Here is a 13663-nt window from a genome sequence, read left to right as displayed (position 1 = left end):
TTTTTTTTTTTTTTTTTCTGGCATCAGTTTATTTTCTGACAATTGTGAGGATGGTGTAGGACCGGGTATGCTTTGGTTTACTGTTACCATGAGTCAGTACTGATTCAATGTCTCCTAACAACAGTAACAGTTACTGTTTCTTATTTTTTTGAATCATGGATTTTGAGAATCTGATAAAAATGTCTTTAAAAATACGCAAATCCCCAATGTTTTAGATTCCATTTTATAGATTTCATAGGTTCCTTAAGGTCTTCCCTAGACCATAGGATTATAACTTATGCTCTCAAATGGCAATAATACAGGAGGTGAATATTGGAAAACAGCAACCAGTTTACACACATTTTTTTTTTTAAAGTTTTTATTTTGAATTGGGTGATAGTTTACATGGGAGAACATCAGCTTTACATTCATCCTATTGTATTTTGTTTCTTTGCAATGACTACAGTCCCCTGCATGCATCATCATTCAACAGCATTTGCTTCCATTCCCTCTGCTTCTTTTGGATGTACATCAGGAATGTATAACCATTGAAACAACCAAAGGGTACACCCAAAAGCCTGCCCCCTGGCCTCCAGCACATAGCCCTTCTCCCTCCCTAAGTTCAAAGTCCCCAGCCACTCCATCTCTCTACCAGTTTACACACAATTTTATAATGTCCAGATAGGTCCTTTTGAAGTAAGGATATGTTAGAAGATGTTTGTCAGTCTGATGCCCTCTAACCATTTTCAAGTATCTGTGTGTGTTAGTTAAATTGCAGATTTATGGGCAACACTTCCTAAAGACTCAGCATTATCTGTTAGGATTTTCTGGAGCACACTCAAGTATGAGTTTCACTCCTAAAGTGAAAAGGTAGAATATATTATATATACCAAAGAAGATGTTAACCATGTATTTCATAGAAAACTTTTGATTTTAAAAAGTATTCTTACATAGTTCTCTCTAAAAGAGCCTCACAAATAGAGGATAGTATGTATTTCAAAAATTTCATGGAAAACTTCCATTATCTTTTAGTTCCATTTTCCAGTAACTTTTTTGCAGCTTGCTTTTATGTAGTATTTATTAGACCAAAATATGAAAAGGAAAAAGGAAGAGGAATTATGTAGATGGATGTTCATAAATATAGGCATAATGTGTGGTTAAGTCTTCTATGGAAGCATCAGATAGTGGTAAACCTTTAGCTTTTTCCCTTATAAACTGTATTTTTTTGGCCAAAAAACTTATCACCTGTAATTTATTGTATCCTCTTTGTAAAATGAGGATAATAGTAATATCAATATCTATATATATGCTTGTCCTGAACTTTAACTAATATAATGGGCATAACACATAGTTACCACACAGTTATTGTTAGTTCATTACTTGAATTTGTTGACATTTTTGTAATATTATAAATAAAATGGTCTTAACATTTATCTACTTGTATAATTCTGACCTATCACTTAGAGCTTTACATTGAAGTTTTCCCTTTGGAATTAAGTTTTTCTCAATCATCTTTTTTTCATTTTAATTATTACCTTATGTGCTTTTATATCTTTCATCACATAGTAGAGACTTTAATATCTACATTTTGTTTTTCATAGAATTCATTGACTTTGTTTTATTTGCAATACTTGTCACCTAAGTTTATAAGACATTTTATTTTAATTTACAACTGTTTTGTAACTGTTTTAACTTACAAGTGCTTTTTAACTTACAACTATCTTGTTCCTCCTCACCTCACCTAAGGTATTTTGGGAAATCTGTTTATTAGTCGTAGTCTTTTTGTATGAGTTAAATGTTCCTCCCTAAATAATACTTGTATAAATTAAATGTATTTCAGAAATAAAAATCCTATTAAAAATTTTAAAACCAAATATGACATTTTTAGCTGTCTTTTAATTTAAAAATGAAACATATTTGTGCTTTTACTTTTATTTCTTGATTTTGGCTAATCAAGACTTTACTGCATAAGTATAGCTATGAGAGTTCAGCCCATTTATTTTTAAATTGCATCCTTTCACCTCCTAAACACCAAACTATGAAACCTAACACAAATACTGTAAGAACATCTGAGGTAGATAATTAAAGTATAATTAAGTTTAAATGTCTTGGTGAAGGAATATAAAATTATTTAAATTCAATCGGGGTAGTACATTTGCAGTTTTCTTTTATTAGGTGTGAAATCTAAGAATCCCCTGCCAACTCTTGAGGGCTCGGTCCAGAATGTTGAATTGAAGTACTGCAGCACATCATTGGTCAAATGTGCCTCTGGGACCGTGGGATCAATAAAAATTTGTGCCAAAGCCCCAGGTATGTGCAGCTGGACCGTGTAAAACTTTATTGCCTGTATAGGAGAATTGGCCTTGCATTTTACAAGGAGCGTTACTGAAACAAGAATTTACTCATTGTTTCTGTGAATCAGAGGCTTTACATTTTTCAGTTTTACTTTAAAATTTTTTAATGCCTAAGATGATACTACTTGACTTTAATAAACTATTTTTTATGTAAAGAAAAATCTTTGCCTAGTTTTAAGAATGGATATGAGGGGGAAAATTAAAAGAAAGTTTATTCTTGTACTTTTGAGGTACTAGGATGTATATAGATATGTTGTTGTTAAGTGCCGTCGAGTCGGTTCTGACCCATAGCGACCCTGTACAGGGTTTCCGAGGGTGTAAATCCTTATGGGAGTAGAAAGCCTCATCTTTCTCCCGCGGAGCGGCTGGTAGTTTCGAACCGCTGACCTTAAGATTCGCAGCCCGATTCGTAACCACTACGCTACCAGAAGATATATATGACACTAAAAATTAACTTGAAATATTGTGAGTATAATTGAATTAAACAGAAAACTCAGTTGTTTGCTTTAATTAACTTTACCTTCTAATGGATATTTTATTCTGTAGTATTTTTCTTAAACTATTTTTAATCTTTTTATTGCAAACTAAAATACATAAATTTGTTGATGTACGGAGTATATTAAAAGATTAGAATACATTATATTCAAATTGTTTTACTAAAATTCCTGAACTTACTCTACATTTATTACCAAAAGGTTTATACACCTTTTTTTAAGAGTTAAAAATACTGTTACTAAAATTACCAAATATAATTGAAATATTATATATTATTGTGAGGATATTTTAAGATGAAACATTCTTAAGCTTTGTTAACATTGTATTTCATGAGATTTGTTTTTTTAAATAAATATTTCTCTTCAGGTGATAGTGGAAAAGAGAAGCTCATTCCCTTGCTTCAGGGTTCTTCTGACACTAAAGATCTTCATAGTAGCAAGTGGCTCAATGAAAGTAGGAAGCCAGAGTCACTCTTAGCTCCAGATTGGATAGCCTTCACCATCCAAGTGCCACAGTATGTGGACTACCGCCACAATCCTGGTAAGTACAGACCTATCATTGGCCCTTATTTTGCATTTTCTTTTCCAGAAAATGTTTTACAATAGAAGATTCCCCCCTTTCTTCCTTTGTATTTTTAAAAACAATTTATATCCACTAGGATATTCTTTGCAGTTGTGCTTTTTGGAAATTAAAATGAAATATTTTTTTTACCAATTTTAATAATTCACTTTGTGTTTATAAGGTATAATGATGTTTGAAATTTTTATTTGGGTGATAATTAAGCTGTATATATTGCATTTAATCTCAGATTCATATCTCTTCAATCTAATGAGTTTTGAAATATAGGATATAATGAGTAAAAGAAATTTTAAAAAACTTACCAAGTGGATTTTTTTTTCTTAAGGTGTTAGTCCTTTGATTATAAACCACAGTTTGACATATTAAAATTAAATGTCTGGGGCTTCTGCAGTTTTTCAGAAAGTAAAAGGCTATAAAAGTGGAATCAATAAACAAATTAAGAGGCAGGCAAGATCTAAATTCTTAGAGATACTTTTTTTCTGGTAGTACATCTGTGTCATTTTATTCAGTTCCATAATAGCAAATTGCGTAATAACTTCTAGTGATATTATTTAGCCCAAGGATCATTAAAGGGTAGGAAAAAAGGTGTGGTAGATAGAGACCTAGACTAGCTATGCATTTAAATTAGCCTATGTGTTGTCAAAGTTTGTAGTTTAATGAGTCTAGAAATTAGGTAGTTATTTATAGATTTCATAAAAGGTTAAGGGTCTGAATCTTTTGTTTAGAATTGTTTGGTCAGTGAGGAAGTAGCCTCAAAAAGCTTCCTGACAATTGAGCCCAGTTCTCATTATTCAGCAGGTGTCGTAGTTTATAGAAAATAAACTAGGCCTAGATTAATCACTGCTCTAAGTGCACAGTAGAAACTATCAAAGGATTCGTAATGAACTGTTGAGACAGAGACTGTATGGAATTTAATATTAACTTGAACATTATCACACACAAGTGGGAATTATGCAGAGGTAGAGTAACAGTATAAATTTTGTTATAATAGCATTTACAGGTGCAGGGCATCCATGTTAGAAATTTGAAATTAGTATCTAAAAGGAGATGTTTGAGGACTTCTGTCCGCATGCTTCCGAAAACAATATTCATAAAAAGAAGATATTAACCTGATGAGAAAGGGAATAAAATCGAAATTAAAGAATGATATGAGGATAAGGCCAAAATGCAAATTAAGACTGTCTGTGGGTAAAATATTTTATCAGTCTTTTAAGTCAACAAACTTTCTTATACAGCCAGATAGCCAAGATTGTAGGCTTTGTAAATGAACAGGTGTGATTGTGTTACAATAAAACTTTGTTTACAAATATTGGTAGAAGGCCAGATTCAGCCTGCATGATTTGTCTTTATTTTATGGATAAACAATTGGTGTTTAAATAAAAACTATACCTTTGTTAATACCTATTTATATATTCTTGAAATAAGCTGTTAGTAAACTCTTTTATATAATTATCAATATAATAGTGTCAGGATTCATCAATTACATTCTAAGTCTTCAAATCAGTAAGATATCATTAAAATGACCAGACCATCTAGTTCTGAATTGGATCTCTCTGTAAGGACTGATCTTACTTGAATTTGCATATAATTTACATATTCTTGAGTTGAACAAGGTCTCATTATTTGGTTTGCTATTGTACACAGTTAGAATGAGTCAGAATTATTTAAATAATAATATGATAGTTTCCTCAACAATATTCAGCTTATTCATTGCTATTAAAATGCATTTCTATGGAAACAATAATGTATTTTCATTTTTAACCTTTTATGTAGACCTAAAGGTAAACTTTTGGAAGAAAAATTATCTTTGACACCTATGATTTTTTTTTTTTTTTTTTTACAGGGTACAGTTTTACTGTTTTTTTGGAGGGGGGAAGGGGTTCTTAAGTTTACCAAATCGTCGTCACTGGTGATATATATGTTTAAAGCTTTGTGTGTAAAGTTTTAATGTGATCATGTGTTTGATGCTTTAAAATTTTCCTTTGGGTATATTTTAATCCTAACTTGTAATGTGTTGTTAAACTATGTCCACATATTTTATTTAGGGTATGTGTAGATTTATAATTACTATCCACTCTGAAAGTGCCACCCACATTCAAGGCTTAAGTATTTATGATATGCTTTGGAGACCTCATAAATATTCATTTTCAAAGCCAGCTGTAAAATAATTCTGATTAATCTTATTTACCGCTGGCAAAATTTAAATAAACTGTGTGTGTGTGTGTGCATGTGTGTTTAATTGATGGTATAGACAGAGCACACACAAAATCTTAAATGAAGAGATAAATAATTTATTAGTCCTTCAAATTTACTGAACTACTACTCTCACAGCAAATACTTTCTTGGCTACCCGCTATAAAATTTCTCTGTCTCTCTCACTTACGTGCTGCACGTATACACTTACATACACTTCTTATTTCCCTACTCTTCTCTACGTTTTCTTAGTTCACATACTATAGATACAGAGTTTTTCTCTCCACTGGTATTAGAATTTATACTTTCTTTGGGCAGAATTTTCTTTATTTCATTGTTCTTTCCTCACTGTCTACAGTAATGTTTTTTATACAGTAGACTATCAGTAAATACGTGATAAGTAATGATTACGTTTACTTTTCTTTGGCTTTTTGAAATTAGAGTGCCTAACAAAAATGAAACAGACACAAAGAGTTTTTTCTTACATTTTTTTTTAAAGAAAAGAACCAACCAAAGTAGGTTTGTTAAACCTTCCTATGGTGGTCTTTGTATGCCACAGAGTTGGTTCCAAGTCACAGTTACCCTATATAAGGCTTCCAAGGCTATAAATCTTTACAGGAGCAGTAAGCCTCATGTTTGTCATGTTGAGTGGCTGGTAGAGTCAGACTGCTACCCTTGAGGTGAAACAGCCAAGTTTATAATCCACAGGTACCCGGGCTCCTTAAACCTTCTCTAGGAACAATTAAAGGGAAACAAACGTAATCCCTGTTGGTTTTGTTTTTCCTAACAGAACATTCCAGGTAACATGTTTGTTTGTAAACATCTGTAAACATTTCCCATGAGTGTATACAACTTGAATTTAAGTGTAGAATAGTAATCATTGAAGTGACTTAACACTTCCATGATTCTCAGGCCACAGTTTCACCTCTTGTATTTATGGGAAGCTCTTGTCCCACTTTTAGTGCTTGGTTCCATCTAGTTGGGGCCTGTATAACTTTATAAATCTGAAGACCCCTGGTGCCATATGTGTCCCATTAATTGCATCAAAAATTGTATTACCTCAAAGAAATTTTTTTAAACTTCCATTAAAACACCATCCATTACTAAAACACTTGGCTTCAACAAAAAGAATTCAAAGCAGAAAGTAATTCCATTTTTAGAAACAGTTAAGGAGACAAGTTGTATAATTTTACTTTATTTTTTCAAAGTTTTTATTGTGAATTATGAGAGTTTACATGGGAGAACAACAGCTTTCATCCTATTGTATTTCGTTTCATTGCAATGATTACAATCCCCTCCAGCATCATCAGCACACAGCCCTTCTCCCTCCATGAGTCCAGAGTCCCCAGCCACTCCATCTGTCCATGTCATCATCTCTGCCTCCATTTCTAGGGTCACTGCTTCTCTGGGTAGGGTCCCGCACTCCACTCTTCTCACTTGATGGTCCCAGGACCTCTGCTCCTCAACTGCAAAATCAATCACTCCCCTCCTTTTGTTACAAAATATCTACCTGTACATTTCCGACCCTCACAGTCAGTCCGGATAGCAATTTTTCACTATTGTACCACAAGAGTCTTATTCCTGTCTCCTTTCATTAGCCCTGTCTCTACAGATTGGAAACCACTCAGTGGAGATTCTACCTTCCCCCGCCACAACTAGAGTCCCTCTTGAAAGCTTGTAAGCCGGTCACTTCTTGCCTTTGGAGGCCCTTCCCTCACCCCCCTCACCCCCACTTTGGGTAGCCAAGTTGTAAAATTTTATAGTAGTGTGAAGATTGTGGCATTGTGTGTAGAAGGCAGCTGCCATTGAGCATCAAATTGAAGAGGGCAAACTTACAACTGGGCACCATCAAATTTCGTGCTAGCAGATAGAAGTCAGTAAGAAAGTAAGTTTTAGAGGAACGAAATTAGAAAAAGAAACACCCTTTAGACTGTGATTTCAGAATGTGAGGAAATGGACAGTTTTATTAATAGGAATTAGGAATTAATAAGACTGGATACTACTTTAGTAAACCACCACTCACTGCCATTTTTTATATTGTGGTGTGTGGTGACTTGCATGTTTCTGTGATTCTGGAAGCTATGCCACAGGTATTTTAAATACCAGCAGGGGCACCCATGGTAGACAGGTTTCAGCTGAGCTTCCAGACAAAGAAAGAATAGGAAGTAGGAGAGAAGGACTACTTCTGAATATCTAGTCACTGAAAATATTATGAATAGCTTAGAGTAGAACACTGTAAACACCAGAATATTGAATATCAAAACATAATGAATCTGAGCAGATTATTGTCAGATACAGTGCCAGAAGATGGGCTTCTCTGGTTGGAGGCAATTGAAATGTGACTGTCTCCTCCAAGTACAATTGACTATGATAATGAGAATAAAGTCTTTGGGACCTTCATTTGCTAATGGGGCCCATCTCAAAATGAGGAGAAATGGCTGTAAACATCAATTAATAATTGGAATATGGAATTATGAAGTATGAATCTAGGAAAATTGGAAATTGTCAAAAATGAAACGGAAAGCATAAACATGGACATCCTAGGTATTACTGAGCTGAAATAGACTGGTATTGGCCATTTTGAGTCTGACAGTCACATGATATACTATGCCTGGAATGACAAATCAAAGAGGAATGGCATTGTATTCATTATGAAAAAGAAATGAACAAGATCTGTCTTGGAAGTACAGTGCTGTTTGTGATAGGTTAATATCCATACACCTACAAGTAGAACCAGATGTTGCCAGTTTCTAAAATTTACACAACAAATTATGCACCAACCACTAAAGCTAGTGATGATGAAATTGAAGAATTCTACCAACTCCTTCAGTCTCAAATTGATAAAAAATACAATCAAGATGTATTGATAATTATTGGCGATTGGAATGCAAAGGTTGGAAACAGGAAGGGATCAGTGTTTGGAAAATATGGCCTTGGCGATAGAAACAGTACTGGACATTATATAATTTTGCAAGACCAATGACTTGTTCATTGCAAATAACCTTTCTTAAACAATTTAAAAGACAGCTATACACATAGACCTCACCAGATGGAATACACAGAAATCAAATTGACTATATTTATGAAAAGAGATGGTGGAAAAGCTCCATATCATTAGCCAGATCAAGGTCAGCAGCAGACTGTGAAACAGACCATCAGTTGCTCATATAGAAGTTCAGACTGAAACTGAAGAAAATGAAAAGTCCACGAGAGTCAACATATGACTTTGTACATATGCCAAATGAATTTAGAGACCATCTCAAGAAATGACTTAATGTATTAGACACTAATGACCAAAGACCAGAAGAGTTGTGGGGTGACATCAAGATCATCATACAGGAAGAAAGCAAAGGTCATTAAGATGACAAGAAAGTAAGAAAAGACAAAAATTGATGTCTGAAGATAATCTGAAACTTGCTGTACAGTGTAGAGATGCTAAAGCAAACGGAGGAAGTGAGACTGTACAAGAGCTGAGTAGAAAACTCTAAAGGTCAGTTCCAGAAGACAGAGTCAAATATTATAATGAAATGTGCAAAGACCTGGAATTAGAAAACCAAAAGGGAAGAACATGCTCAGCATTTCTCAAGCTGAGGGAACTGATGAAAAAATTCAGGCCTCCACTTGTGATATTGAAGGATTCTATGGGCAAACTATTGAATGATGAAGAAAGCATCAAAAGAAGATAGAAGGAATATACAGGAAATGGTCAGTGTTGAACCATTTGAAGAGTTAGCATATGATCAAGAGCCAATGATCCTGAAGGTAGAAGTCCAAGGTGCATTGAAGTCATTGGCAAAGAACAAGGTGCCAGGAATAGATGGAATATAAATTGAAATCTTTCAACAAACTGATGGCAGCACTCACTCATCTATGTCAAGAAATTTGGAAGATAACTGACTGGAAGAGATCCATATTTGTGCCTATTCTTCAGAGAAGTGACCCAAATACAACGAGGAAACCATCAGACAATATCATTGATATCCCATGTGAGTAATGTTTTATTAAAGATAATACAAAAACAGCTGCAAATATACATTGACAGAGAACTTCCAGAGGTTCAAGCCAAATTTAGAAGATGTGGAAAGAAGGATATCACTGCTGAAGACAGATGGACCTTGGCTGAAAGCAGAGAATACCAGAAAGATGTTTACCTGTGCTTTATTGACTACGCAAAGGCTTTTAATTGTGTGGATCATGACAAGCTATGGACAGCATTGCAGTGAATGAGTATTCTGCAACACGTAATTGCACTCATGAGGAACCTGTACATAGAGCTAGAGGCAGTTCAAACAAAACAAAGGAACACTGGATGGTTTAAAATTAGGAAAGGTGTGCACCAGGGTTGTATTGTTTCACCATACTTATTCAGTCTGAATGCTGAGCAAATGATCCGAGAAGCTGGATTATATGAAGAAATATGTGGCATCGGGATTGATGGAAAATTTATTAACAGATATGCAGATGATACAACCTTGCTTGCTTAAAGTTAAAATGACATAAAATACTTACTGATAGTATCAAAGACCCAGCTTTTGGTGTGGGTGGTATATCAATACAAATAAAACAAAAATTCTCACCACTGGACCAATAAACAACATCTATATCAATGGAGAAAAGATTGAAGTTGTCAAAGACTTCATTTTCCTTGGATCATCCATCAGCACTCGTGGAAGCAGCAGTCAGAAAATCAAATTATGGCATTGGGCAAATCTGCTGCACAAAACCTGTTTAAAGTGTTGAAGAGCAAAGATATCAGTTTAAGGACTGAGGTGCCACAGTATTTCCAGTAACCTCGTATGCATGCAAAAGTTGTACCATAAATAAAGAGACCATAGATGGATTGATGCATTTAATTATGATGTTCAAGGAGAATGATGAAAGTGCCATGGACTCCCAAAAGAACAAACACATCTGTTTTGGAAGAAGTATAGCCAGAATGCTCATTGAAAGCCAGGATGGCCAGACTTTGTCTCTTATACTTTGGGCATGAGTATTATCAGGAGGGACGACTGGCTCCTGGAGAGGATATTGTATTTGGTAAAGTGGAGGGTTGGAGAAGAAGAGTAAGACCCCTAATGCAATGAATTGACACAATGGCAGCAGCAATGATCGTAAGAACTGGGCGGTGTTTCATTTTGTTGTGCATAGTGTCACTTTGACTCGGTGTCACTATGATGGCACCCAACAACAATATTAGTAAATTCATTATAAAATAATATTTTACCATTTAAAAATGACTCTTGTATATATTATTTTACAGTGTACAAAACAAGACCTCTTAGGCAGAGCAGGTATTATTTCTGTTATACAGAAGAGAAAATACGAGCCTAGAGGTTAAATGACCTAGAAGTTCATGTGTTAAGCAGGTCAGATTCTGAACTAGAACTTGGGGTTTTTGACTATAACATTTACTATTGTTTTAAGACTTTATCATTTTGTCTTTTAACTCTAATGGCTTTGGAATTCATATTGCCAAACATTGCATCTTGCAACTTTAATAGCCCTTAAATCTAAGGAACTTCTGCATGAGTGCTATTAAGTGCTATCTAAAGATTCAGACCTGTGTGGATCATAACACATTGTGGATTGCATTGAGAAAAATCCACATTCCAGAACACTTAATTGTGCTTATGAGGATTATGTACATAGATGAAGAAGAAGTTTTTTGAACAGAACAAAGGAAAGGTATGTATCAGGGTTTTTCTTTTCACCGACTTACTCAGTCTGTGTGTTGAGCAAACAATCTGATGAATTTGGCATCAGGGCTGGATGTGCAGGTGACACAGCCTTGCTTGCAGGAAGCAAAGAAGATTTGATGCGCTTGCTGATAAAGATGAAAGAATATAGCCCTCGTCTGAGTTGTACCACAGTGTAAAGAAAAGAAAATGCTCACAACTGGACCAATAAGGAGCACCATGATGGACAGAAAATACTGAAGTTGTCAGAGATATTATTTCACAGTATATTATACTGATGGAGGCAGTCAATAAATCAATCTGCCTATTGCATTAGATCCTCACAGTAACTATTAAAGTAGCATGAACTGCCAGAAGAACAAACAAAGCTGTTTTGGAACACGTACAGTTAGAATGTTCTTAGAAACTAGGGTGGTGAGACTTTGTCTTTCATACTTTAGGTATGTTGTCAGGAGGGATTAGGCCCTGAAGAAGGACATTATGTCTGGCAAAGTAGAGGGTCAGCCAAAAATAAGATCCACAAAAAGATGGATCGATACAGTGCAGCAACAATGGGCTCAAACATAATTGTTATTGTGAGAATGGCACAGGAGTGAGTGGTGGGCCATTTTGTTGTGCAGTGGGTCACTATTTTGTCAGAGCTGACTGAATGGCACCTAATAACACCTAATAATAATAACAAAGACCCACACTTTCATGACCTCATAGTGTTACTTTGCCTTTAAATCTCAGCAAGTCCCTCTTCCTTTTTCTCCACTTTGTTTGCTCCAACCACCACCCCCAATTGTATTCTGCATTTGACTGACTGATTACAATGTAAGAACAACTGGACTCTTACAGGAAATACAGTAGGCCAACCCAGGTTATATATATTCATTGATTCATTCATTCAGCACATTTGTATAGACATGAAGGAGTTAATTAGAGAAACCAAATGCATCTCTTGCGTCTTTGTAGCTAGAAGTTCTTCATTGACTATGACTAATACATGTAAAATATTTTAAAATATGTTCTGAACATTTTTATGTGCTTTTAAATATTGTTGTTAAGTGCCTTCGCGTCGGTTCTATTGCATAGTGATCCTGTATGGAGTTTCCAAGGAGCGGCTGCTGAGGTTGAACTGCTGAAGTGTGGTTCAAACTGATTTTACAGTCCAGCGCCACACCAGGCTTTTTTCCACATCCTATATATTGCCTTTGATTTGTAGCAAGGTTTGATTTCTAGAAATTTCTATATTTTGTTAACCGTAGTATTAATATATAATTTTTGGCATGTGTGCTATAAAGAAATCTAAAATGATCACAAATAACTATAATCTTAGAATCAAAGCCACTCGAGGCCAACCATTTCTGTGTCTAAGCCCATATTAGGAGTCCTCTTTACACATGCTCCTTGCTTTGTACATGCTCCAAACCTACTACTGAATCACCCAGTTTCTCAAGGATGATTATGCTTTTGGAAATACTGTCTTTTTCTTGGATTTTGATAAATATCCTGGCCTTTTTCATCTTTTGTCTGTTGATTTCCAGTTTATTCTTAAGATTTTTAACTTAAAAATCACCTCAAGTAAGACTTTCCTATCATTGACACCCTTTCACTTTTTGATCCAACTCTCCTGTAACGTTCTTTCATAGTAAAATACATACCTATCTCTCACTTACAGACTATTTCATTGTCTGAAATCTCTTATTGATGACACCAAAAAAGCAGACTGTTTTCTGTGTTAATGACACACATCTGGCAGTAGTGAATGGTGAAGTGCAAGGTGAGAATAACACTGATTGTAATGGGTAGGCTGTATGTCAGCTGGACTGGACACTGAGTTTTGTTGGTTTGGCAACTAAGTAATGATGGAATTTGGTAGTTATCTGGTGATGTAGTCGTCCATTAGTTTGTGAATTGATGTTGCTATCCTCCATTTCACATGATGCCAGTTTTTGTATAATGACATCATCTTTGGAATGTAACCATATCAATAAGTGAGGATTGAGTGTAGTTTTCCTTAGCAGCATGTATGACTGTACATTTATAGATGGTGTGACCTGAATGCTGTTTGTCTTCTCCACTGGACAGTGAGTTTCATAAGGATAGAGTTACTCACTGGTTGCTTATCATTTGCCTCCAGTAACTAACATTGCCTGACATATAGGAAGTGGTTAAGAAATATTTGTGGAATGAATAAATAAATGAACATTTAAGAAAGATGGTCAAGGGTTTGAATAAATAGCAATTCCTTGTTACATACTAGCCTCCTTTCAGATTCTGTGCCTGTGCTTCTTCCTGTTAACCTCTCCTTCTGCATATATGTACCAATGGAGAAAATAGCTTCCTTTGTTATGTGCTGTCATTGTTAGATGCCATCGAGTC

The 13663-nt window shown here is 34.9% G+C and overlaps 1 protein-coding gene across 3 annotated transcripts in view; it reads left to right on the top strand.

The window, feature by feature from the left end:
• VPS13B (vacuolar protein sorting 13 homolog B (yeast)) overlaps positions 1-13663 on the top strand; it is a 1072080-nt gene that overhangs the window by 275479 nt on the left and 782938 nt on the right. For all 3 annotated transcript variants that reach the window (XM_006859183.1, XM_006859184.1, XM_006859185.1), the window contains 2 exons: positions 2155-2289; positions 3195-3368. In XM_006859183.1, the coding sequence (XP_006859245.1) occupies positions 2155-2289; positions 3195-3368 (309 nt within the window). The remainder of the gene's footprint in view (positions 1-2154; positions 2290-3194; positions 3369-13663) is intronic.

The sequence above is a fragment of the Chrysochloris asiatica genome, unplaced genomic scaffold (genome assembly GCF_000296735.1).
Source record: "Chrysochloris asiatica unplaced genomic scaffold, ChrAsi1.0 scaffold00031, whole genome shotgun sequence".
NCBI classification, from domain to species: domain Eukaryota; kingdom Metazoa; phylum Chordata; class Mammalia; order Afrosoricida; family Chrysochloridae; genus Chrysochloris; species Chrysochloris asiatica.
This window is presented reverse-complemented; position numbering and strand designations above follow the sequence as displayed.